Below are 26,346 nucleotides of genomic sequence, written 5' to 3'. Positions count from 1 at the left end.
GACAAGTTGACAGGAGACGTCAGCGATGGGTAGCCTTGTAATTTTGCTGGGGTGGCAAAAAACCTACCATTATCTTCGGTTAGAAATCAATAACAGAAAGGAACTTTGTGGGCATGATGGCATTTGTAGAAAATGCCTAGCCTGTACAGAGCTTTCATGCTAAATGAGATCTTTCAAAGTCCCAGGAGACCTTCCTATTTGTCATGCTTCCAGGAAAGCCCTAGACAAAATCACTCCGCGGAGAAGCTTGTCCTTAGAAACTTTCCCTCTAAGTACGGTCTCCCCAAAAACCAAAGGGGAAGGGGTTGAGGAAAGCAGTCTGCTCTGCCTCTCCTGGCCACATGGGCTTGGGCAAGTCCCTTGATAATTACTTATTAGAGCCATAGAACATTCTGCAGATTGCAAGTTGCGTTCACAAACCTATCCCTGACAACCCTGAGGATCAGAGTTTCATAGCATTTTATGTATTTTGATTAATCTTAGCAGTTGACATTTAAGAAGCAGATGTCTTTACTGTCTCTACCTTCAAAATCTTTTCATTCATCTTGTGCTGAGAGTCATGATCACATTTTTTAAGCTACCTTTTGGCATCTAAAATTTTAATAGAAGTTCCTGTAGGATAAAAGATAGCAGAACATAGGTTATTTGCTAAGTTCTTAGAAATATTACACCAAATAGTCTACAACAGATAAAACCTAGAATTTAGGAGAAGTCTAGAAATCCGAAACTAACCTGTAAAAGCTTTGATGCAATAATGTCCTCAGGTGAGCCAAATCTGGCTTTGAACTTCATCCAAATGGGCTTTGAACTTTAAATAGGTGCTAACAGTAAGATTTAGTTTTTAAAAATTAAGTTTTGGAGAAAAACACCAGGGCTTTCATACATGGTCACTGTGTAGTAGCTGCTGGATGAGTCAATATCCAGTCCTAAATAGTATCATTTATTCAAAATTTGTGATTTTTATGTAGTGATTAGTTTTTTGTGGATGATTTATTTAAACACATTTTTTTCTAAACAAATAGAAGTAACCTAATTGCCGGAAAGAGGTACTAATCAAGAGCCTATAGTAAATGTAGCAAGTGCACATGTGCGCACACACCCACACCCACAGAGAGACCATCTGGCGCAATGCCATTCAGGAGGACTACCTGCAAAGCACAGATATTTGTGAAACCCTAGACAGGTGCTGAACTACCAGCATCCCCACAGGGCTTCCTGCTCTACACACTCCAGATTATAAAAGAAGTGTTCCACAAATTCAATGGAGATGAAATCAGAGAACAGGGAGGAAGAGGAAACACTGAGTAGCTACATCTAGTTGATATAACTAAGTTTACAGTTCTTATAAACAGAGGTGCAAGAGAAGGGTGGTTGAGGGATTTAAGAAAACAAACTTTAATCCCTGAGAAAGAGGTGTAAATTGAAAAAAGAACACATATGGGCACCTGGGTGGCTCAGTCAGTTAAGTGCCTGCTTCCAGCTTGGGTCATGATCTCGAGGTCCTGGGATGGGGCCCCGCATGGGGCTCCTGCTCAGTGTGGAGTCTGCTTCTCCCTCTCCCTCTGCCCTCCCCCACTCGATTAGTGCTCTCTCTCAAATAAACGAATAAAAATTCTTAAAAAAAAGAATATCATAATGATATACTACTAGCTTTTCTTTCTTTGTACCCATATTTCCCCTTTCCTGGTCCATCAAATGGACTCATTTCCTGAACTTCTAGCAGAAGTGAGATTAGCTACTTTCAGGGCTCTCCTCTCTAGCCTGTTGATGGGCTTTGCCATCTTAAAATTGCATGTTGAAGATGAAGAGCCACTCGGAAGGGGTCTGGGTCCCAGAGTCACTGCTCAGGGGAGAGCTCTCTGGCAACCAGGAATATACTTTGGACATGAAGGAGTTTGGGCTACTCAGCAGGCATGTATACGATGGCACCTGGTGTTACACAGTGCCACCTCTCCCCTCAGGCATACTGCCGCAGGTGGGCGTAAACAGGGTCCTATGAAGACCCTGGGTCAACTGTAGTTTCTCCCTGGTCTCTGATGTTCCCCACATCATCAGCATTTGGTAGATTCCTAAGAAATTGAAGGCATTAGGGGGCCAGCTGGTCTTCTTTTTCTAATAAGGAACAAACACTGGGGATTCCTGGAATGTCCTTCTGGCGGTTTTTAAGTTCCTCTGATTTTTTTCTTACGGTGAAGAGCCTCTTCTTCAGGATGCCTATCTATAGAGATACAAAGACAAATCAAAAGCCAAGTAGGTACACTTAGCTTCTTACGTCCTCATGTCACTCTCAGAGAGAAAGCACCTGAGGGTTCCCTTTGGGGCTACTCTTCTCTATCACAGGGCTCCTGCTATCACTGTTACTGAGGCTCCTGATATATCCACATTATTGTATTATTGCATTATTGCTGGCTTGAGGCTTCATGGGTATTTCCAAATTTTCCCAGGAAACATTCTTTTTCCAATACAAAAACAAAAATTACCCTTTTTTGTTCTTAACTAAAATCCACAACTCATTTACAATGTAATTACATGAAATCTCATTTCCTATGGTTTAAGTAACTCATTTTTTTTTTATGATTTAGAAAAGATTGACCTTGGCTCATGTTTACTCAGCTGAGTATTTTTTTTAATTTTTATTTATTTATGATAGTCACAGAGAGAGAGAGAAAGAGGCAGAGACACAGGCAGAGGGAGAAGCAGGCTCCATGCACCGGGAGCCCGACATGGGATTCGATCCCGGGTCTCCAGGATCACGCCCTGGGCCAAAGGCAGGCGCTAAACCACTGCGCTACCCAGGGATCCCTCAGCTGAGTATTTTAACTTTAGAAAAGGGTTTTCTTGGGGTACCTGGCTGCTTTAAATCAGGGCAGCATGTGACTCTTGATCTCACGGTTTTGTGTTCGAGATTCACATTGGGTGAGATATTACTTAGAAAAAAAAAGGAAAGAGTTTTCTCAAGAATTTGACAAAGTGAATACATGAGAAAATATGTAATAAAAATATTATAGTTCAAAATTTCTTTAAAATGTTTTAAGCATTGAGAATTTTTACATCCTCTTTATTTAGATATCATTGATCCATTTCTTATAGGTCATTCCTATTCATTCTTTAAAGCAGTTTGACCGAGGAGTCTTGCTGGGCTAATCACAAGCCTGGTTGCATGGGAAGGATCTGTGGGAGTGCGAGTTGGAAAAATCTATTTTGAAAGGAGAAGCAACCACCGATCTCCACACTGGAAGGGGCTTGGGGCACTGGCAGAAAGCCTGGGGACAGACTGGTCAGTGCGGCCCTCCAGGGTCTGGCATCTCTTGCTCCAGAACCAAAGTCCTGGGAGACTGCAGCCTGCTGGCCAGGTGCAGGGAAACCCTCCTTCCCTCCTCTGGACTGTGGTGGGTCTGAGATGGAGCATCTCTTCCCTCCAGCTTCTGAAACAATGGAACATGTTGTTTCAAATAGGGATCATATGCTGGGCAGCCAAAAACAAGCCAATGACCCAGGAAATGTCCTCTCTGTTTGTAAGATTTTAACTCATTTTGTGTGGGGCAACCATTTATCTATTTATTTTTTAAACCACTTTATTGAGACGTAATCCACACGCCATGAAATTCTCCATTTAAAGTATACAACTCATTGGATTTTAGAATATTCACAGAATTGTGCAACCACCACCACATTCCAATTTTAGAACAAATCATTTATTTTCAAAATTGAATATGAAGAACTTGCTATTATGCATCCTTGGCTAGATTTGGAAACACACCTGTTCTACAGGGTGGTAGGTCTCTGGCAACAATTTCTTCTCTCCTGAGTCTCTTTATCCTGAGCATCTGCACAGCAGATGTGAGCAGGTATGAGTCCTTAGAGCCAGCTCTGACTGGTTGTGGCAAGGCAGCTGGTCATTTCGCGTCCTCTGGCTCCAAATGACCATATTTTGACAAAGAAGGTAGGAGTGGAGGCTCCGAGAGTCTTTGGCACCTTGGTCAGCAGCAGAGGCCACTTATCCTCTTTGTACTTTTGTCTTCATTTGGACTCCTCAAAGGAGTAAAAATAGAATTCTTTCATTGCTATCCAGACTGGCCTCTAGAGGGCAGACGATTCCCCAGACAGAGCGGGGATGGAGGCTGTTTCCCCAAGTCACCCCATGGTTCCACTGGGAGGGACTCTTTTCTGGGATCTTTCTCTCCAGAGATCACTTTCCACTTGGCCACAGCTCATCCCAGTCCTCGAAACCTGCCTGGGGTGGGGGTGGGAGGTTGTGGTTTGTATCCTTTCTGGAAAGAAATCTCTCAAATCTCCCCTACCTGATTCCTGAAAGGAACATTAACCAATTCTGAGAATTTTAACCATTTTATTTCACATTCCTTACCTTCCAAGTATTTTTTATCATGATAAAATATACACAAAATTTACCATGTAAGCATTTTTAAGCATACAGTTCAATGGCATTAAGTACATTCACATTGTTGGGCAACCATCACCACAGTCCACCTCCAGGACATTTAATCTTTATGAAATTAAAACTGTGTCCCCACTGAATGATAACTCTTCACTTCTAGCCCCTAGTAACCACCATTCTACTTTCCATGTCTACGAATTTGACTATTCTGGGTGTCTCATATAAGTGGAATCATAGATTTGGCCTTTTGTGACCTGTTTCATTCAGTATCATGTCTTCAAAATTCATCCATGTTGTAGCATGGGGTCAGAAATCCAACCTTTTTAAAGGCTTTTTAAACCCTTTTTAAAGGCTGAATACCATTCCATTATGTGTACATTTTGTTTATCTATTCAGCCGCTGATGGACACTTGGTTGCCCCCACCTATTGGCTGCTGTGAGTAGGCTGCTATGATCAGAGTGTACAAATATGCTTTTGAAGCTCTGCTTCCAATTCTTTTTTTTTTTTTTTAAAGATTTTATTTATTTATTCACAAGAGACACACAGAGTCAAGAGGCAGAGACACAGGCAGAGGGAGAAGCAGGCTCCATGCAGGGAGCCCGATGTGGGACTCGATCCCGGGACTCCAGCATCACACCCTCAGCTGAAGGCAGGCTCCAAACCGCTGAGCCACCCTGGGATCCCCTGCTTCCAATTCTTTTATGCGTTTATGTCTTTTATGCCAAACAGGAGAATGAGGTACACCTACTCGGGCATACGGTTTCCCAACTTTTTCATGTCGTGGCTTACATAGGGGATGTTTGTTTGCCCACCCAAGGTAACTGGAGGGGTCTAGAACCCAGACAGAGTCATGGAGGTGACTCATCCAGGCTCCACTAAGGGGATGAGGGAGGATCCCCCTCACAGCACACATTGGACACACCAGGCAGGGAGCTCTCTGCTCTGGACAGCTGAGCTCACCAGTTCTGACCCCATGTAGCAAGGGATGCCTGGTGTTTGGTCGCTAGAGGTGTGGCTGGAAGGATGAGATGTCCTAAAAGAGGCTCACCGTCCTTTCTCTGCTCAGCCCCGTCCCACTTAGAGAACGCTGCTGTTTGCAGCTGCAGGATGAGAAACATTGGGCCTCCCAGCCTCTGGCTGCAGCTGCCTGGAACAGAAATGTACATGCTACTGGGGCTGCTACCCAAATTCTCTACAGCGCTAGAACTAGGCTGGGATGCTCAGGTGGAAGGGAGGCACGGGGTGGAGCTGGAGGACCATGTCAAAGCCTGGACTGAGGCTGCCACTTGGAGGCAGCTCTGAGGGCCCCAGCGCCAGCAGAGCTGAGGAACCAGTCTGTGAGGAAGAATGAGATACAGCAGCAACACCCAGAGCCAAGTTGGGTGGCAGGGGTTGGGGGTGAGGCAAGCCCCTAGAGGGAGGGACAGGGAGACAATGAGAAGACAGTAGAGGGAAATGCCGCTCAAGACTTTCTTATGAGGCCCAGCTGACCGTTTCTGCATTTTGCTTTTGGGACAGTCACCACTGCTGTTACAACATGAATTTCTTCCCCTAGGGTGGCTGGGTGGGTTGTCGTGCCTGGACGAAGGTGCAGGAGGGTGGGACCTGCTGGGAGCAAAGTGTAAGGCGAGGGTCAAAGCGGCACAGCAAGGCTGCAGCAAAGTGGCCACCAACACAGCTCGAAATGCTTCTTTTTTAAATAGTTTATTAATCTGTTTGGCCAAACAGGTAATGGAAACTGAGAATAATAATTTGCTAAAAAGTTCAGGTCAGGAATGCCCCTTCCCCCTACGAAACGAAAGACTCCATGGTTACAGAGTGCACCATTGGGTTATGACAACATTTCAAAATAAGGTTTCCATTTCGTATGTAACAATGTAAACTTCAAAAATAGTAAACTCTAACCCCCTGTGTCCCTCTTGACAGATCTATCACAGATAGAATTTTCTGGCAGATCTAAATTGTATAAGTAAACAGCCTGGTGCTTTAAAAGTTTCATAAAAAGGTGTACAGATTCAGTAGATAATTTTTCGATCGTGGTCATGGAGTAAAAGCAACCAGCAATTCACGTCCTGCGTAGTCTACCTTGTATGTGCATTGCACACTGCTAACCATGTTCTGTTACACTGGTCATCAGCTTGTCGTTTTTGTACACATACACACACATATATAGTTTTGTTTCTAAAGATTTGTACATCGAAATGATAAGACGGCGCCAGTGACTTATAATGTCACCTCGCTTCACGTAGGTAAGGACAAAAATTCTGTAGAAGGCACTGTAATTTCTCTTGCACGATCTTACACACACGGAAGAGCAGGCCAGTGGGGGGCTGGACTCCTCCTTCCCTTTCTGTAACCTGGCCGGGCCTGCCCTCCTCCACCTGCCACCTCAGGTTAGCCACGGTCGGTGGGCTCTGAAGTCCTCTTTGCTTTTCTACTTCACCTCTTTGCCTCCATCCCTCCATCCCTCCATCCACCCAAATTAACTTACAGTTATCTTTTGGTTCTTTGAAATCCCTTAAAATTAAGAGTACAGCTCTGGTATAAAACAAAATAGGACCTACCATAGCTGAAAAATAATCACAGTGTGCAATGTAATTTGCAGTTGCTAAGTTTCAAACCACTTGCCCCGCCTCTTGTCATCCCGAACAATCTACGCAAGGATAATTTTAACCGGCTTTACATTCCTTTCAAAAGGGCCCAGAGGCTCCTCTTTTCTCTTTCCTTTTGAATTGGTACCCTTAGGTGAAAGGTCTGATGTGGAAAAAGTGCAAGCAAATTGGACATGCCAATAAATACCGTATAACTTACCGCAGATTACCGGAACTGTACAGGTATGTACACACCGTTCCAAACTGAGGGTCCCCTGTCAGGACCAGACCTCCAGGTCCCTAACACGCGGGAGCGGGCGCCGCGGGGCTCTGCAGGAGCCGAGGTCAGCGGGCAAAGGAGGGGCGCGCTCTCCGGGCTTTGCTCTGAGCTCCCGAGCCCGGGTCTGCGCCGCCCTCCGCCGGCTCCTCCTTCTTCCTCACCTTGAGGCGGGTGAGCAGCTTGACCAACCAGACATCCCACTCCTCGGGCAAGAGCAGGAGGAGGAAGCCCAGGCCGATGATGATGATGGCGATGACCCGAACCCCGTTGAAGACGATCTTACTGGTGTAGTGATCCACCACTGCGGGAAAGAGGGAGGGGGCGGTCACCTGGCGGCGGCGGGGCCAGGCGCCCGCCTCGCTGTGGTCTTCCTCCACCGCGGAATCCTCCTCGGGGTGGCTGCCTCTTAATTTTACAACACCTCTCTGGTGTGAAGCCTGGGGCTTTTTAAAAATATGTATTTATTTATTTATTCATGGAAGACACACAGAGGCAGAAACACAGGCAGACGGAGAAGCAGGCTCCCGGCAGGGTCCTGATGCAGGACTCGATCCCAGGACCCCAGGACCACCACCTGAGCCAAAGGCAGATGCTCATCGACTGAGCCCCCACCCCGGGATCCCAAGCTTGGCACTTTCATTTCACTTCCCCAACTGACCAGGCACCTTAGTTCAGACCTTGATTTGCATGAAAGACAAAACAAACAGGCAGTTGGAAATATATATATATATATATATAATAAACACAGACACATATGCCCCAATTTAATTTTGGCCACCTCTGGGTGGCAGGATGACATTTATTCATGAGACACAGAGAGAGAGAGAGAGAGAGAGACAGAGACCCAGCAGATGGAGAAGCAGGCTCCATGCAGGGAGCCTGACGTGGGACTCGATCCCAGGGCTCCAGGATCAGGCCCTGGGCTGAAGGTGGCGCTAAACCGCTGAGCCACCCGGGCTGCCCTGGGAGGCAGGACGATAAAAACATTATTGCTTTTTTGATATTTTTGTCACTTTTCACGTCTTCTACAATGACGTTTTATATTTATAATTTATTATTTTTTCTTTAAAAAAAATTTTTTTATTGGAGTTCAATTTGCCAACATATAGCATAACACCCAGTGCTCATCCTGTCAAGTGGCCCCCTCAGTGCCCGTCACCCAGTCACCCCAACCCCCGCCCACCTCCCCTTCCACCACCCCCTGTTCATTTCCCAGAGTTAGGTGTCTCTCATGTTTTGTCACCCTCACGGATATTTTCACTCATTTTCTCTCCTTTCCCTTTATTCCCTTTCATTAATTTGTATATTCCCTAAATGAATGAGACCATATAATGTTTGTCTTTCTCCGATTGACTTATTTCACTCAGCATAATACCTTCCAGGTCCATCCATGTCGAAGCAAATGGTGGGTATTTGTCATTTCTAATGGCTGAGTAATATTCCATTGTATACATAGACCACATTTCCTTTATCCATCATCTGTCGATGGACACCGAGGATCCTTCCACAGTTTGGCTATAGTGGACATTGCTGCTAGAAACATCGGGGTGCAGGTGTCCCGGCGTTTCACTGCATCTGTATCTTTGGGGTAAATCTCCAACAGTGCAATTGCTGGGTCATAGGGCAGGTCTATTTTTAACTCTTTGAGGAACCTCCACACAGTTTTCCAGAGTGGCTGCACCAGTTCACATTCCCACCAACAGTGCAAGAGGGCTCCCCTTTCTCCACATCCTCTCCAACATTTGTGGTTTCCTGCCTTGTTAATTTTCACCATTCTCACTGGACATTCTTCAGAGAGTTGGAACAAATCATCTTAAGATTTGTGTGGAATCAGAAAAGACCCCGAATAGCCAGGGGAATCTTAAAAAAGGAAACCATAACTGGGGGCATCACAATGCCAGACTTCAGGTTGTACTACAAAGCTGTGGTCATCAAGACAGTGTGGTACTGGCACAAAAACAGACACATAGATCAATGGAACAAAATAGAGAACCCAGAAATGGGCCCTCAACTCTATGGTCAACTAATATTCGACAAAGCAGGAAAGACTATCCACTGGAAGAAAGACAGTCTCTTCAATAAATGGTGCTGGGAAAATTGGACATCCACATGCAGAAGAATGAAACTAGACCACTCTCTTGCACCAGACACAAAGATAAACTCAAAATGGATGAAAGATCTAAATATGAGACAGGAATCCATCAAAGTCCTAGAGGAGAACACAGGCAACACCCTTTCTGAACTTGGCCACAGCAGCTTCTTGCAAGATACATCCATGGAGGCAAGAGAAACAAAAGCAAAAATGAATTATTGGGACTTCATCAAGATAAAAAGCTTTTGCACAGCAAAGGATACAGTCAACAAAACCAAAAGACACCCTACAGAATGGGAGAAGATATTTGCAAATGACATATCAGATAAAGGGCTAGTTTCCAAGATCTATAAAGAACTTATGAAACTCAACAGCAAAGAAACAAACAATCCAATCATGAAATGGGCAAAAGACATGAACAGAAATCTCACAGAGGAAGATATAGACATGGCCAACAAGCACATGAGAAAATGCTCTGCATTTCATATATCGCCATCAGGGATATATTTATAATTTAAAAGCATTATTTCCCAATATATGCATATATATGGTTTGAGGACCAAACTCAACCTGTTTTTTGGAAACTAATAAAGATAAATTCTTGTTCCGACCCAGGGCATCATTAGCACGAGGCTCTAAAGCCACCTGGGTCATGACTATTAATGTTTATTAAAGGTCCACGGGGCACATGGCTCATGCCTTGACTCACACCAGGTGAGGCAACACATGAGAAGCAGGATTAATGTCAGTTAATAAAAATCCCCCTCAGCATTCTCTTCCTAGCTAAATGGTCAAAACCATTGGGGATCTTAAGGTTTTCATCTTTCCTTCTCTCTCTCTCTCTCTCTCTCTCTTTTTTAATTTCCCTGTTTTCTTAATTAAGCCAGGCAAAACAAATTGGGAGCCTGCCTTCTGCAGAAAAGGCACCAACTGCTTTTCTTTTTCGATCATCTTGTGAAAGAGAGTTTGCTGAGTTGGAGTGTGCAGACTGTGCAAACCGCCTCGCTGGCCAGCTGTCCGCCAGCGTCTCCAGGGTGGGCCTCCTCCTGCAGCCCAGGATGTGGCCTGGCTCTGTTCTTCCCTGATGGTCCTCCACCTCCCCGGCCTCCCTAACCCCCCCTTCCTAACTCTCTCCTTGTCTACAGGGTGGGCAGAGAAAGAGAAAGCGGGAAAAGTTAAACCTGAAAAAAATTGTTGTTAGCAGCCCTTTTGTGGAATTAAGTGCCTCTTTTAAATAAGTCAGGCAGAGAAAGACAAGTATCATATGATTTCACTTATATGTGGAATTGAAGAAACAAAACAGATGAATGTAGGGGAAGGGAAGGAAAAATAAGATAAAAACAGAGAAGGAGACAAACCATAAGAGACTCTCAAATCTACGGAACAAACTGAGGGTGGCTGGAGAGGAAGTGGGGGGATGGGGTAACTGGGTGACGGGCATTAAAGAGGGCACATGATGGAATGAGCACTGGGTGTTGTATGCACCTGGTGAGTTGCTAAATTCTACCCCTGAAACTAATAATACACTATATGTTAACTAACTTGAATTTAAATAAAATCTACAAAAAATAATAAAAATCATAGCCTCAAAGAAAAAATAAAGTGCCTCTTTTATCTCACTGTTATTCAGAAATACTTTAATTTTTAAAAAGATTTTATTTATTTATTCATGAGAGACACAGAGAGAGAGAGGCAGAGACACAGGCAGAGGGAGAAGCAGGCTCCACGCAGGGAGCCTGACATGGGACTCAATTCCAAGACTCTGGGATCATGCCCTGCCCTGAAGGCAGATGCTCAACCACTGAGCCACCCAGGCGTCCCAAAATACTTGAATTTTTAATAATGACAGAACATTCTGTTAATTCAATGGATGCGGATAGTCAATTAGCAGGGCACGTGAGCTACACCAGAGAGTGGGAAAGCCACAAAATGACTCTGCTCTGGTAATGGCAGAGCCCTTTCCTTCTCTCCTCCAGTTGGGAACTGAATGTGATTCTTTTCTCTGACACATAATTAAACCTCTTATGTTGCAAGTGAGTAGTAAGAAGTGGTTCTGATCAATCTCTCAAACACCTGGCTGTGCGATACAAAGTGAGCATCCACCTGAGAGCTACCTGCCATATGCCTTCTTGCAATGAGATCGCTGTGGCCATAAAGCTTTAGTAAGGTATAGGGCATAGCTGATAAATTATTTTTCAGGAGGCAGTGGTGTCTGGAGCCTGGCAGATTGTACCACTTTTTACCAGCTCTTCAGGAGCTCCAGGGCTCTCAGAACTTTGAAATGTCGAGTGCCTTCACATTTAGGGGAGACAAGCTAAGGCCCAGAGGAGTGATAAGTTGGGGGCAGAGCTGATGCTGGCCTGAGCACAGTGCCCTGATGCCCCGGGGCACTGAGGTACCCCTAGAAGAGTCCGGGGCCAGGGTGAGGCATACACAGAACATGTGGAACATGATGGGTGAGGAACCAATCACAGGAAAAGGCTTAGGAAATTGAGAGCTGTTTTGCCTATTGATGCCACATTGAATAAGATAAGCGTTTGCCATTCCTCGGAGGTGAATCCTCTAAAGACCTGGGAGTAGGAGGCTTCTGGAGATGGCTTTGGGGGAGGGGGCTATGCCAGGCCAAGAGGGTGAGTGCTATGGAGAGAACTGATTCACACACCCTTCTCTGGCTAAGAGAGCAAGGCTACCAGGTGTGAGGAAAGGGCTCTGGGAAGAGAAGCCAAAATCAACACCAGAATAAGCCAGGAAAAGGAAGGAGGTAAGAGAGGAGCTGACAAGTTTTTGGAAGAGCTGCCAAGTGAGTGCACTGAGGAGCCCCCAAGCAGAAACAAAGCAAGGTCCTGAGTAACTGGCCAAAGGGCTCCCGCTCTTCTGGGAAGTGGAGAATAATTTTTATGCTTCTTCAGTTTGCAAACGCTACCCCTGTCACACCCTGAGCCCATTTTCTCCCCTGGAAAGTCACTAATAAAATCAAGCTTTTTTCTTGCTCTCTAATTTTCCTTATGTAGTCCTAGCATTAATGACATTCATCTCTGGTTCCTGCACTACTTAGAACTGAGATGGCTTTAGACCGTCTGTACCTTAGGGTGATAAGTGAAAAGCAACGCATTCTGGAGAAATGCCATTGATTTAACATACCCCGACATTCTACCTAAGTGCTACCTTCCGACACAGAAGGCCAAATGTGCTATCCACATCAGGCACGGCAAGAGTGTGAGTGAGTATGTGTATCTGCAAGCCCCGGCACAGGTTTGTGAGTGTGTGTGTGTGTGTGTGTGTGTGTGTGTGTGTGTGTGTGTTTGGGAGCAGAGAGAGAGGAGGCTATACGGGCTTACCTGCATTCACAGGGACACTGAAAACAATTCCAACAGACATCAGAGTGGGATACGTAACAGCAATTCCAAAATTTAATACAATATTGAATGCTGAAATAAAGAACAGAAAAGGGGGATTATTCGTTACTGGCCCTGGATTTGGCATCCTCTCTGCTCTGTCCCTCCCCAGCTTCTCAGGGGAGGCTGGGGTTACTACTACTGCCCTTTGCTCTGATGCAAGGAGCCTGGGCAGCGATTAGGGACAAATATCCAGATTAATCAGCTTTCCTCTCTTCCTTGAGCTTTGAAGAAGGGACATGAAATTCGGACAAGGCGGTCAGTGAGAAGGCACTGGAAAAGAGGACGGGGACCATCTGACTCATCCTCTTAACACTGTACTTTTCTCTGCTGCTGGCAGTGATGCTGGGACGAGGATGGACAGGTGCTTTGGGTTCTGCATTTTGAAATGGAAGGTGGGGGAGGCACCCCTGACTCCCTTCCCTGCCTGGACCAGCCTTCTGCAAGTCATGGTGGTGATATCGTCATGATAACTGATAAAATTTACTGAACACTGACTTGCACTGTACAGAACATTTTACTCGCACTCTTAAAGACAATGTTCTAAGAATTCTGTGCGCATTAATTTGCCAGCTCCCTCCGGGCCCTGTAAGGACTGTTTGTCGTCAATAGGTCACACACAGTACTATTCAGAGTGGCAGTGACCATCGCTACCACTGCCATGCCTGTGGTTCTGGAATTAGAATCCAGGGTTATCATTACAAAGGTTTTACTTGGAGAGACTACTTTTGAGAAGCGCTGGGAAGTTAAGGATAACAATGGAACACCTCTCTTCTCCAGGGCCTGGGTTTCCAGATGTCCCTGGAGCTGCCCAGGTCCTGCTCATCAGCCATGGCTTCTGATGGGGGGGGGTTCTTTTTTTTAAATATTTTATTTATTTATTAATAAGAGACACAGGGAGAGAGGCAGAGACACAGGCAGAGGGAGAAGCAGGCTCCATGCAGGGAGCCTGACATGGGACTTGATCCCAGGACCCCCGGATCATGACCTGAGCCACCCAGGCGTCCCTGACAGAGGGATTCTGAGTGGGGGTGGGGGAGATTCTGATGGAAGGGGGATTCTGTTGGGGGGATGTGGCGAGGGGATTTTGGCAGGGAGGATTGCCACTTACTCAATAAGAGGACTGAAAACCCACAAAGATTTCCCCATGGAATGTCATCGAAAGAGCTCCAGTATTCCACTTTGGTAAAGTAGAGGATGACGGGAATACAGGTGATGAAGAGGATGTTAAACACACCCAGAATGGACAAGAATAAGGCGGCTTCTCCGAACTTAGCACTGCCTAGGAGGAGCTTGAACAGAACCTGCGGGAGAAAGCAGAGGAGGTGCAGATGAAGGCTTGCCTCAGAAGCCACCTTGCCATGGGGGAAGGGCATGCACCTGAGGCTGGGCTGCAGCACAGGGATGCAGGCCAGTGACAGGTAAGTGCCACCTCACTGGGCCTTCAGGGGAAGGGTGGTGGGGTCGGCCCTACCTGCACTTGTACAAACATCTACATCTCAGCAGCGCCTACAAGGGAGAGTTATGGATCTCTGGCCTCATTGAGGGCATCTTCAGGAGTCACGGCTTTCACACTAGGCTTCATTTGTCTGTGTCTGTGTTGTATTCATGACACCACACCCCAGCTTCAGAGTGTCTGAAGATGGGGAAGCCACAGAAATTAGGAATAGCGGCTGCATGACACATCCCTCTTAGGGATCCCTGACTTCATACTATACAGCTCGCCCCTAGTGAAAAGAGCTTTGGCTGCAAAGACCATTTCTATACATCGAAGGTAGAGGGATAATCACACTCATAGCTGTCTCTGCTCCATCCCACTCCTCTGTTCCAGAAACAGCAGGGGTTTTAGTGGAACGCTCCCCCTTTGATTTCTTGCACCTGTTTGTGTCTGTACATATTTCAGGTGTGTGAGGCCCAGAGGGAGAGGGACAGACATGCCTGGAGTGGCCGGGAAGCTGGGATAGTTCGTGTTCAGCAAACTATCCACAACCGGGGAACTGATTTGACTCCAACCTGAGTTTCTGCATTGCTGTGCCCTCCTCCTTTGCCTGCCTCTTCCTTTTTCAGCCACTTCAAAAATCTTTCAGGTATTTCTGGGCATTTGTGCAAGAAGCATAAAAAGAGAAGTAAATTACTTCCGGCCTTCCACCCACTGGCCCCTCTGGATAAAGATGGGGCAGTGGAGGAAATGGGAAATGGGAGCCGAAATCAGAAGTACTGGTGTTCACCATGGATTGCATTTCCATACGCTCCCTGCTTCCCATCAGCAGGCAGCTAACTGAGTACAGCAGAGTGTGGCCTGATCATATTTTCTCCATTTGAATCATGGCTTTGAAGTCTCAGCGTGGTGCGGGGCTATAACTTCTTCTTGGTGAGACGTGTCCTGGAGCAGGGAGATGGCTCGTGCGCATCTCTCTGTGGGCAGTGAGGGCGGGGAGCTGATGATGGGTGGGAAGGCACAGTCATTTCTCATCCCCAAACCACAAAATGTGTTACACATACAGCTGGAAAAAAGTGCCTTTTCTTCTAACACTCTAACACTCTACCGCACCTAATTTCCTCTGTCCTACTGTCTGGATCCATGAGGGGCTGTAAGTCTCAAAGCTAAAACCTCATTCATCATTGAATCATCCAGGTCAGCTTCCCAACTTGGAGACCAGAGAAAATTTGCATTCTTCACTAAGGATGTAAAAGAAGGAGAGAGGAAGAAAGGGAAAGAAGGGAGAGCAGCTGGTGCCACGATGCGGTAGGGGAGCAGGGGGTGGTGATCCAGGATGGGGTCATCCAGAGCTGCAGTGGGGACATGCCTTCCAGGGTTTCCCAATGTTTTGTCAAACATATGTTATAATCTCTGTGTCACAGTAGTTGGGCTTTTATTTATTCAGCCTACGGGCAATGCTTAAAGTGCATACAGACCCATGCTGGGTACTGGTAGCTGCAAAAACCATGTGATAGAAGATTTCAAAGACAAGGCTGCACCAGATATTTAAATCTTTGTGTCAGACCTGGTGGGAAGTCATTTCCTCAAACACTGAGCCAGCCCCCCAGGTGCCCTGATCCTTCTCCAGTCCAAACACTGAAGCCACTACACTAAAATCTGATGCTACCCATCCACTCTCCCACCTATTTCATCCCCAATGCTGTAAAGAGATGGCCACTGATGGAAAGGTCTAGAGAGCCAAAGCCAAGAGCAGGTGCACGCCTCATCACGGCAAGTCTGTCTGCATGCTGAAAACAGCTGCTCATCTGAAAGCATGGGTGCCATCAAAGATGCCCCAAATGTAATGGGCCACCCCAGAGAGCTTATTCTGCATGCACTTACCTTGTAGAGGGCAGACATGGATGCAGAGCCCACCACCAGTGCTATGCCAATGACAGAGTGGCTGTGGAAGCCATCTGCATAGGTCATCATCACGATCCCAGCAATGGCGAGGATGGCAGCCACAATCTGCACAGAAGGGGGAGAAACCAGTGGTGAGGGAGGTGGTGAGGAATCTGACGGGCCACCTTAGGGCCAACGAGATCGACGCTCTCGGAAGAAGTCAGTGATACAAGGGAAGAGTGGCTTCTCCTTTCCAGTTCTCTGGAGAACAAACCAAATTTCTGTTCTTGCTGAGTAAAGCTTAGCGTGATCGAACCACCTGGAACAGTTGGTGGCGAGAAGATGTGCTGTGGCTCAGCATCATGTGGTGGTTCCACATGGTCTCTATGGTTCTTGGAAGCTGCGGAGGAGATGGTCATAATGCCAACAGCAGGGGGATCTGGCCCTGACATGGTTTGATAGACCAAGCCTGGGAATGACCCTGGTTCCTGCCCAACCTTCTGAAAGCACCTCATGTGATCTTGCTCTTGGGTACTTTGTATCTCAACAGAGAGGGCACAGATCTTGGCTGCACTTAACAGGCCAGCAGTAGGGTCTTCTGAGGGAGTGAGTGTCACATGCCAAAGGGCTACGGTGTCTTAACCCTGGGGGTACTGTTCCTTTTCTTAGCTGTGGCAGAGCCATCCTCCCATGGCCCCCCCCTTTAATCCTGTTATTGTCCAGATACAGACTTCTCATGATGAATGGATGCTCCTGGGAGATGTACACATTCCTGCTGCTGTGCAAAGTAAAACTGTCCGATTACACAGGATGCTAACTACTTGGGATAATGTTTTGCAAAGGAGAAATGCTCAGAGAATACATCCACGTTCTAACCTCAGGTGGTCACGGAGCTGTGTCACTGTTGCTGGTGCGAAGTGAGGAGGGGGTGCTGTAGGCAGAACACAGGAAAGCCAGGACATGTGTTTCCACTACTGGATTCACCGAGAGCTTTATCTCTCTTAATAGATCATTCAAAATTGACCTCTGCTTCCTGTAACAATCTCAAAGAGCCACCATTTACTAATTGGTCACATTTTCTCACTTGATCCTCAAAATAGGTAGACACTATCATTCATTTCATTTGGTAAACACGAAAATGTTGGCTCAGAGATGTTATGTCACTTGCCCAAAGTCACAGAGCTGGTATGTGGCTGAGCAGGGGATGTAGAATTTCAGGTCTGTCTGATGGCAAAGTCAGCGTTTATATATATAAAAACAGGAAAGTATGATTCACATGATACGCCGCCACCAACCATACTCTGAGGTTTGAATTGAGGTTTCCTTTGTGGCTTAACCATAACATTTTCAGGTTAGCGAAAGGCCATGTGGTTGAGTCTCACACAGTGGATTACATACTTCTAGTATATTCCTCGTGCAATATTTTCATGTAGTGATAAATGTGCCCATGTGACACAGAGGCTCTGGAGGGAGCAGGTGATGGTCATTTACTAGAGGAGTGCCAGGCCAGGGGTCTGTCTACTTGTTCTTTTTGGTTTCGTAACTCATTGGTTAGAGGCCGCATTCTGCATCACACACTGATTATGTTTCATACTCAAATGCTACCTGTACTGGGTACAACTGTTTGTGAAGAGAAAGAAACAGAGATAGTAAGGCAATAACCATTTTTTTCTTCCTTCCAGGAGAAGAAAGGGGCAAGTGACAAAGGAGGTTGGGAAAGAGGTGGCTTCTGAGGACACATATAATGCAAAGATGCTGCTTGAGACGGGTCAACCCGGCTAGGCAAAGGAGGTCCACATGGAGAAAAAAAATTGAAAAAAGAAGGAGGGAAGAATATACCTGAATTTCAGATGATTTGGTGCCTCTCCAGGAACTTGAATCTTTGGACTCAAGTTGGGGCTGAAGTTTCAAGAAAATGAAGGAACCCAGGGGTTTATTTTCCCCGCAGGACTTACAAGGCTGGTCTCTAGCCTCTTCCTCTATCTTCTCTACTGATTCAATAATAAAGGGCTACAAGCTCCCCTTAGCCCGCCCCCGCCCGGGGTTGTGCTGTGACGCAGGGGGCTGGAGGGGTAAGAGGCAGAGCTGTCCAGTCCTCCTTGAGAAGCCCAGGCCCCCAGAGTTCATTGTGACAGATGGCACCAGGGGACTGTGGTGGTCCTGCTCACACCTCCAGTTCTCCTCTTGGGAGTCCCTGCTACCTAGGTCATAGGATCAGCCTGTTCCATCGTGGGGCACCCATTCTCCAGGGACCAGCAGCCCTGAGCCTGGGGTTCACCCAAAGTGCTAGAGACATTAAGCCTTAATGCCCCTGACAGCAGAGCAGAGCTGCATGGGTTTGGGGGGCATCAAGTCTGACATTCCTTTCAAGATCCCAGTGCTATCATTACAAACTACACGCACACTGTACATTTATATCATAATGTATTGGGGTTTCTTGGTTTACACCCGGAAATGTTTTGCTGCCTATTTCCTGGACTACCATGGCCCTCCAGGAAGGCCAGTCCTGCCCGTCCTGGTTTCGCACGCCCCTCCATCTTCTAGATCAGGGTGTCTCTGGGGGAGAATGCTGAGTTTCAGGAGAAAATTAAGAAAAGTAAACAACTGAATTTCCCCCTGCCTCTCCCTTCTCCCACCTTTCCCCATCCCCTCTACATATCTCATTGACCTGTCTCAAAGCAGGGACTCGGGGTTTCAGACCGATGGGCAACAGTGGCCCTGGGACCCAGAAGGGCGAGAGCCACTGTGTCTACTTCTTCTTTTTTTTTTTTTAATTTTTATTTATTTATGATAGTCACAGAGAGAGAGAGAGAGAGGCAGAGACACAGACAGAGGGAGAAGCAGGCTCCATGCACTGGGAGCCTGATGTGGGATTCGATCCCGGGTCTCCAGGATTGCGCCCTGGGCCAAAGGCAGGCGCCAAACCGCTGCACCACCCAGGGATCCCTACTGTGTCTACTTCTGTTGCAGGCAAAGAAGTGTAGGCACACGAGACACCAAGGCCAGCGTGGTGGCCTCACCTCACATGGCGAACCCACCGGAGCCTGCCCGGACCCCAGAGCTCTGGATTCAGAGCCCCGGCAACCCAGTGATGCGCCCTGCATCCCCCATGGCCACACTGCTCCCTCTCCGATGTCAGGCTAAGGGGAAGGAGGTGAAGCCCTTGGGTGTCACGGAAGAACGAGACAGGTGGGCGCCGCACAGTGTGACCACCTCTCAGACAGCACTGCTCCCCTCTCCGCTCACTGTGATGGGCTGCGTGTCCGCCACCAAACCAAGCCCCAGGTGCTGCCCTGGGGATGTGTGCAGTCTGAGGACAATTCTGGGAAATGGAAAAGACAAATTTTAAATATACTTCCCCTGACACTTCCCCTCCCAGCTCCCGGCTGCTCTTAGCCACTCAGACTATTAGAGTTTGCTGGGGATCTTCAGGTTGACCCTTCTGATTTCACAGCATGGGAAGGGGCCAGCCATGAGCCGCCCAGTGCTCCCCTCATGCTCTGTGCCACACCCTGTGCCATCTCAGGTGGGGATCAAACACAAAGGTGGTGGGGGTCAGACGCTGGAGCTCCGGTTTGGGGATGGCCCCTCGTGAGACAATGAGAGTGCTGTAACTGTTGAAAACACGGGCTAGAATCTGAGATAGAAACTGGTCCTGGAAAAGGCACAGGCTCCCCAGGAATGTGCTGGGGGTGAGGGGTGGTTCGAGGGCCCATGGGAACAATCTCTCAGCGTGCCACCTTTCTCCTGCATCAGTCCCTCCTGGTTGGAAAGCCCTGACTACTGTGGGCGATTACGATCAGCTGCTCAGCAAACAGAGGCTCCCATCTTCTGTTTTCCCTAAGTTGTGGGTGAGGGATGGTCTCAACCAGCCCACCCTTTCTCTGTCCAGCTGCTGACAACAGCTGGGTGGGCTTCAGCTTTAGTAGAGGCCATACCTCATGCCCCCAGACTTCTATTTGTTCTCATTCTACTGCTACTTTTGCTACACAAAACTGCCTCCTTAGACATCTGCCAGCTTCAGACACTCTCACCAAAAGAGCTGGGCTGATCCAACAGGCCCCTCCAAGGGAGAAGGAACAAGAAAAATAACACTGAGAAAGAACAGCTACCAAATTTTATGTGCCAGGCATACATCATTTTATTTTATTCTCACAACTCTTCTTTAAAATGAGTAGTAACCTATTTTAACATGAGGTCACAGAGGCTCAGAGACATTAAGTAACTTGTTCAAGGCCCAACAGCTTATAAGAGTGGATTCAAGACTCAAGCCCTCATCACTAGACTCTAAACTAGAGCACCTCCCTATTGCATCAGGAAGCCTTAGTCTGGAGAGCCAGGGAACACCCGGAGAGCACATCTAAGCACAGAGTGGAAGGGTGACGCAGCGGCCAACCTGGGCTCCTTTGGACAGTCTGCCTCTGATGCCGTAATTGGCCGGGATCTCTCCAGCAGGAGAAGATATGTTTGCTGCTTCTTGGTCAGTCCGTGGGACCTGGACCAGTTGATGCTTCGCAGAAACCACAGCCTTTGTGATTTGAGTAATTGTCTTAGTAAACACAGGTGCTCTGTGCAGTCTCTTCCCACAAACATAATATTGATGCTCCTTCATCTTCTATCTGACTCTCAGGCCCTCAGGGAAGGGGAATGGATGGCTAGGCCGGCTCACCGCTCGTGGGTATCGGGAGAAAACCCTCTTATCCATGAAGAGCAACAAAGAAAAGATCGGAGTGTGCCATTTTGTTCTCTGAATCTAGGAGGGCTTCAAGTATTTTCCAACCCCTCCTCTTAACCTCAAAAAAAAAAAAAATCCTGCTTAGAGGCAGAATTCACCTTGAAATTTCTCTTCCCCGTGAAGAGGGTCTCCTCTGGAATTTGTTCTGGACATCAGAGTCCTGCTGAAAGTTTCATGAATTCCCTTGGCATTTTGCATCCAAATAAAAGCACAAAGGGCACCAGAACTCCTGCCTCTCCAGAGTCCAGGCAGGCAGGCTGTTGGAAAGATTACTTGCATTTCTTGTGGAGATGTATTAGATCATTTATTTGCCGGAAGCTTTTCTGGGTTGTTAGCACAGTGAGTGAGTTTTTATTCCAAAATTAAACACTAAGCCTCAAAACAAATTTTCCCCCTACTGCAAACTAAAAATACTCCTCAGCAGTTGACTCATGTCCCCACTGCTGTTTGAGTAACTAGGTGGGTGTGAATCCTCCACCAGGGTGATGTCATTGTTCGCAGGACAATGAGCAGAGGACCCAAGAGGGGGCCTGGAGTCTGCCCCTTGCCAGGTGCGAGCCCAGCTCTCTGGAATGGGACTGCCCATCCAAAGGGCTCTCAGCTGCGTCGCAGGCCCACATGGCCTGACAGTGCAGGAAGCAGTTAGGGATGCCCCCCTGACTACAGAGACTACATTTCAGAAAAACAGAGAGAACAGGCTGCGGGGCCCAATCCTCTTTTGTCCCCGTTTGTGGCAAGGGGGTGATGGGGCAGTAGCAGCTCCTGGCCACCAGAGGGAGACAAGCAGAAGTCCCCAGGATCCTATTGAAATGAACTTGTCACCTCGTTCCTTTTATTCAGGGTGAGTCCCTGTATATGTCGCACAATCCTATTTCACACCACTGTTAGGAAATCTGACTAGCGGAGTTTGACTAGATTTTAATGATATTTGCTGAGTCTAACCACAAGAGGTCATTTGAGGACAGTCTCACTCTCCCCTCGCCTGGGGTGTGAAGGAAAGGAACCTGCCCCTCCACCATCTGGATTTAGCACAAGCGTATCTGGCCCACTTTGGCTTTGCACACACAGTCCAGACGGAGCTCACACACGTCCCAGACGGTGCGTCCGTGTGGATGCAGAAGGATTCCCCAGGCTTTCACATACATCCTAAGCAAAGAGTGACAGGATTAGCACAGAGCTCCGGGCTGCAGGGCGCTGCTGCCCGTGACAGAGCGGGGAGAGGACGCACAGAGGGGAGTTCATTGCCATCCCCAGGTTGGGTCCCCGACGGGCACACACTTTAGGGAATGCTTGTTGAAATGCTTGAAATGAAAGGTGCTTTAATGAATGCTTGTCGAGTATGGTTTGCAAGCAAGAAAGTTTGCAAGGCACACCGAGAGCCGGGCTCCTTCTCTGCTGCAAATCAGGAGAGTGGTCAGCAGTTTATGCTTATGATACAGCATATGGAGCTAAGCAAGCCAATGGGCAGGTTTTGGTTGACATGACCCAGTGAGGGAGGAAGACAGATAATAAGGAACTTACCCTCACTCCCATGAACCTGTCCCTGAGAACGATCCATGAGAGCAAGAACACAAAAGCTTTGTTGCAGCAGAACAACACGGAGACATCCGTAGTGTTCACTTTCTTTATTGCATGTAAGTACAGGTAGTTTGTGAGTGTCCAAAGAACACCAAAGGGTGCTGCCTTGGTAAAAAACACCTTCAAAGTCAAGCCATTGTCTCCAAAAAATCGACAGCATTCCCTAAAACAAGGAAAGAGAGGCAGTGTTATTATATTCTTGGATTGAGACAGACCATTTTTTTCCTTATACCCATTTTTAAAGCGAATTAGGAAGGGGGGAGTTGTTTATTCTTATTTTTTAATTATTTTTTTATGAACATCTATTAAATAGCTCTTTGATCTATTCCTTTAGTCCATTGAAGAAAATGTCCCACAGTGACCTGACATCATAGATTTATTCCTTCTGTTTGTACTATGTTTGGAACCAATGGTTCTAGACAGAAAGCAGTGTAGTGTTGGGATTGTCTGACCTGAAGAGGACCCAGTTCCATGGCGACTGACAGGAATTGTCACTTTTTTGGTAAGGGAAGGAAGTCACTAGACCTCTGCTTTGGGCGGGGGGTGGGGGGGAAGCATACTTGAAGAGAACTCACTGAAACATATTTTTAAACAGTTTGCCTCCAGCTGGAATTGTCTTGTGATCAGGCAGGGGCAGTCAATTCTTGGGTGCATCTAATACGTTTTGGTTGTGATACAACTAGTGTTAATGCTCTGTTCATTTTCTCCATGAGGCTGTTTTTAGAATCTGTTTTTCCACCACAGGGAAGTTCATGTCTCCATGCCACCTGAGAAACTTAGCACATATCCAAGAGTTCAGCATCTGAACAGAGAGGAAACAGGTAGAGAAGGAATGTTTTCGATGCCATTCTGGACTCCAGGGGAAAGGACCACCAGTGTACGAAAAACCATTTCAGAAAAACAAAGCCACCCTTCTACTCACAGAAGGTAGCAGAAGAGACCAGGGGGGATTTAGAGTGGAGAGACTCCTGAAAAAAGTTTGGTCTACAGACGGTTACCTGCACTTCTGGGGAGCCAAGGTCATTGTTCTGCTGTCCTGACAGCCAGACTAGAAGATAGATGGGCAAGGAGTGCGGGTCCTATGGCTGCCAACATCCAGACTCACAACAGGGCCCAGTGCAGCTGATGCACCAGTGAGCGATGATGGGAGTCAGTGAAAGAAAAAATAAAACTAGAATAAGCCAAATACCCCAGTCTGGGAGAACAGATGTGGCCTCTGCCACTTAAGATTAAAATGCAGCAGGAAAGGAGAAAAATTAAAAACAAGAGTAGAAGGGCATTTGGAGTACTTTTAAAATGTAATTTAATTTGTTCTTATCATCAGTCAAACTGAAATCAACTTTTGTTCATTATCTGACTGTGGGATAGCCACAGGAGAAACAGGAAGTTCATTACCTTTCACTGAACTCAGAGTCCTATGTTGCTTTAAACCAGCACCAGAGAAAACATTTGAATCACTAAGTTTATGTATATGTAGACAAAACTCTCAGCTGATTGGCTGGTATTTCTCTTGCTGCACAATTTAAATACAATATTTTATATGGGCTTCTCTCAGGTGCCTGTTCATAGAACAATCTTCTCTCCCTCAAAGACAATGGATGACCAGGGATGGCTTCCTTCATACTTGTGATTTTTAGAAGCTATAAAGTGGTGCCAGTCCTTTCAGCATGATCGACAGGAAATACAAATCTTTCCTGCCATTAATGTCAACCTGTTTTACGTTTTTTTAAAAGTGGCTCCATACTCAGCACAGAGCAGGGATTGAACTCAGGACCCTGAGATTGAGATCTGAGCTGATAGCAAGAGTCAGACACCTAGTCCAGGTGCCCCCTAATGTCAACCTATTTTTACTCTACTTAGAGGTTTCCCTTCTTAAGGGACCACAATGCAAATAGGATTTCCAAGTTCCCCAGAATATTAAAAAGAAATGATTCATACTGTGGCAGGGGCCATCCAAAGTCAATTGGGCAACCTTATGTCTTCTCTGAGAATCTACGTGTGATTCTTCCAAGGTGTGATGGTTGTAGAAGTGGTGGGGAAGAGAGATCCATCCTGGAGATGGAAATGGTAAGATTTCTGGGCCCAGCAGAGCTCTGTTGGCCCTTTGTAGGCTCATGATGGAGGAGTACAGCTCAAGTGGGCAGATCTTGGTTCTAAGGAGACAAAGATGATTGGCCCCCGAGCCAGTAAGCCTAGCGTTGCTTTCAGACCAAAGACTGTACGCTAATCTGTGTCAGCTGGGTTGCCCACATATACCCTTGATTGCAAGGGGGCCCAAGATAGATGATGAGGACAAATTCATTTCTTCCAGATACTTCTTCTTCTTATACAGAGAATAGAATATAATAGATACTCTCTTGACTGATTTCCATTTAAATGACTCGACAGTTGAATGCCCTTCCTTCCTCGGCAGCTAAGTGCCCAAGGCTGGTAGATTACTCTTCAGCATGCCCAAGTCCTTTGGTTCCTACCAACTTAGCCATGTGTTTGGCCAAGTTTTAGATGTTGTTTGTTTCCAATCTTGCTTGTGCCAATTGTTCTCGGTTATTTCAATTGCATAATTTATTAAATATTTCCTAAACTAATGAAATATGAGTGAGAAAAGAAAGTTGTGTTTTTCCTATGAAATCTGAGCTGAGCATTTCAGGGAAGAATCAATAAAAGTAAGTCACTAAAATATTGCCCTTGAATTAGATATGAATGAAACCCTGTGAAAGACTGGAAAAATTATAAAAATCTGTAAGTTCTACACATATTATTTGGCAAATACCTATGCTCTTGGTACTCTTTAAAGAACCCTGACTAGGGACACTTGGGTGGTTCAGTGCTTAAATGTCTGCCTTTGGCTCAGGTTGTGATCCTGGGGTCCTGAGATCGAGTCCCATATCAGGCTCCCTGCAGGGAGCCTGCTTCTCCTTCTGCCTATGTCTCTGCCTCTCTGTGTGTGTCTCTTATGAATAAATAAAATCTTTTTTTTTTTTTAAAGAACACTCACTAGGATAGCCTGGTTTGGTGGATTTAGATGCCAATCATTTTTTTTCAAATCAGTAAGCACTTGTTTATCACTTGTTATATTCACAATTCTAGACAAGGTACTATGGCTGATACAGAACAAGTAAACAGAGGATCCCTGGGTGGCTCAGTGGTTTAGCTTCTGCCTTCAGCCCAGGGCATGACCCTGGAGTCCTGGGATCGAGTCCCACACCAGGTTCCCTGCATGGAGCCTGCTTCTCCCTCTGTCTGTGCCTCTATTTTTCTCTCTCTCTCTTTCTCTGTGTCTCTCATGAATAAATAAATAAAATATTAAAAAATAACAAGTAAACATTCCCTGCTCTTGAGATTATAATGCGATTGAGGAGATACAACTGATTTCCTCAACAGAAAGCAGTGTAAGTTTAAATATAATCATATATTCATTCAATGGTGTAGAATGTAATAAAGCTATAGAATTCATGTTTAGTGGAGAGATTTGAACTGACTGGAGCAGGCCTCATACAAGATGTGGATTTTGAGCTGAACCTTCAAGGATAGGTAGGATTTATAGTTAGGATTGGCGGGGAGAGAATGTCCTTGGAGAAAGAAGAGAAGAAATGTACCAATGAAACAAGAATGAATGGTTATAAAAAAAGGAAATAATCTTAGAAATTAAATAAAGGAGGATAAGTAAAAGGAATTAAGTAGAAGAGTTGGAATATAAAGCCAAGATAATCTTCCATGAGAGAGAGAGACAGAGAGAGAGAATGAAATTAGAAGGCCACGCCAGAAGGTCCAATGTTAAACTAAAAGAAGCTCTAGAAAATGGAGAAAGTGAAATGGAGAAAATTATAAGATGTAAATTGAGAGAGTTCTTTAGAAACGTAGGATATGAGTCTTTGTAACAAAAGGACCTACCAGGTATCAAGAAAAATGAATGAAGAAAGAACCAAAACAAGGCACATCCCTGTGACATGAAGGGA

General features: G+C 46.3%; 1 protein-coding gene across 3 annotated transcripts in view; it reads right to left on the bottom strand.

The window, feature by feature from the left end:
• Positions 1–3,728: 3,728 nt before the first annotated feature.
• Positions 3,729–26,346, bottom strand: part of LOC121488220 (putative thiamine transporter SLC35F3) — a 123,024-nt gene continuing 100,406 nt past the window's right edge. For 2 of the 3 annotated variants that reach the window (XM_041750622.1, XM_041750619.1), the window contains 5 exons: positions 22,334–22,553; positions 16,078–16,203; positions 13,867–14,059; positions 12,699–12,788; positions 6,086–7,569 (listed from right to left, as the gene is read on the bottom strand). In XM_041750622.1, coding sequence (XP_041606556.1) covers positions 7,334–7,569; positions 12,699–12,788; positions 13,867–14,059; positions 16,078–16,203; positions 22,334–22,553 — 865 coding nt within the window. In that variant the 3' untranslated portion in view covers positions 6,086–7,333. Of the gene's footprint in view, positions 4,235–6,085; positions 7,570–12,698; positions 12,789–13,866; positions 14,060–16,077; positions 16,204–22,333; positions 22,554–26,346 lie in introns of those variants that run through there. The other variant, XM_041750621.1, reaches the window with a different exon arrangement.

This window comes from Vulpes lagopus, chromosome 3 (assembly GCF_018345385.1).
Source record: "Vulpes lagopus strain Blue_001 chromosome 3, ASM1834538v1, whole genome shotgun sequence".
In the NCBI taxonomy this organism is placed as follows: Eukaryota; Metazoa; Chordata; class Mammalia; order Carnivora; family Canidae; genus Vulpes; species Vulpes lagopus.
Note: the sequence above shows the minus strand (reverse complement) of the source record. Positions and strands in the feature narration are given on the sequence as shown.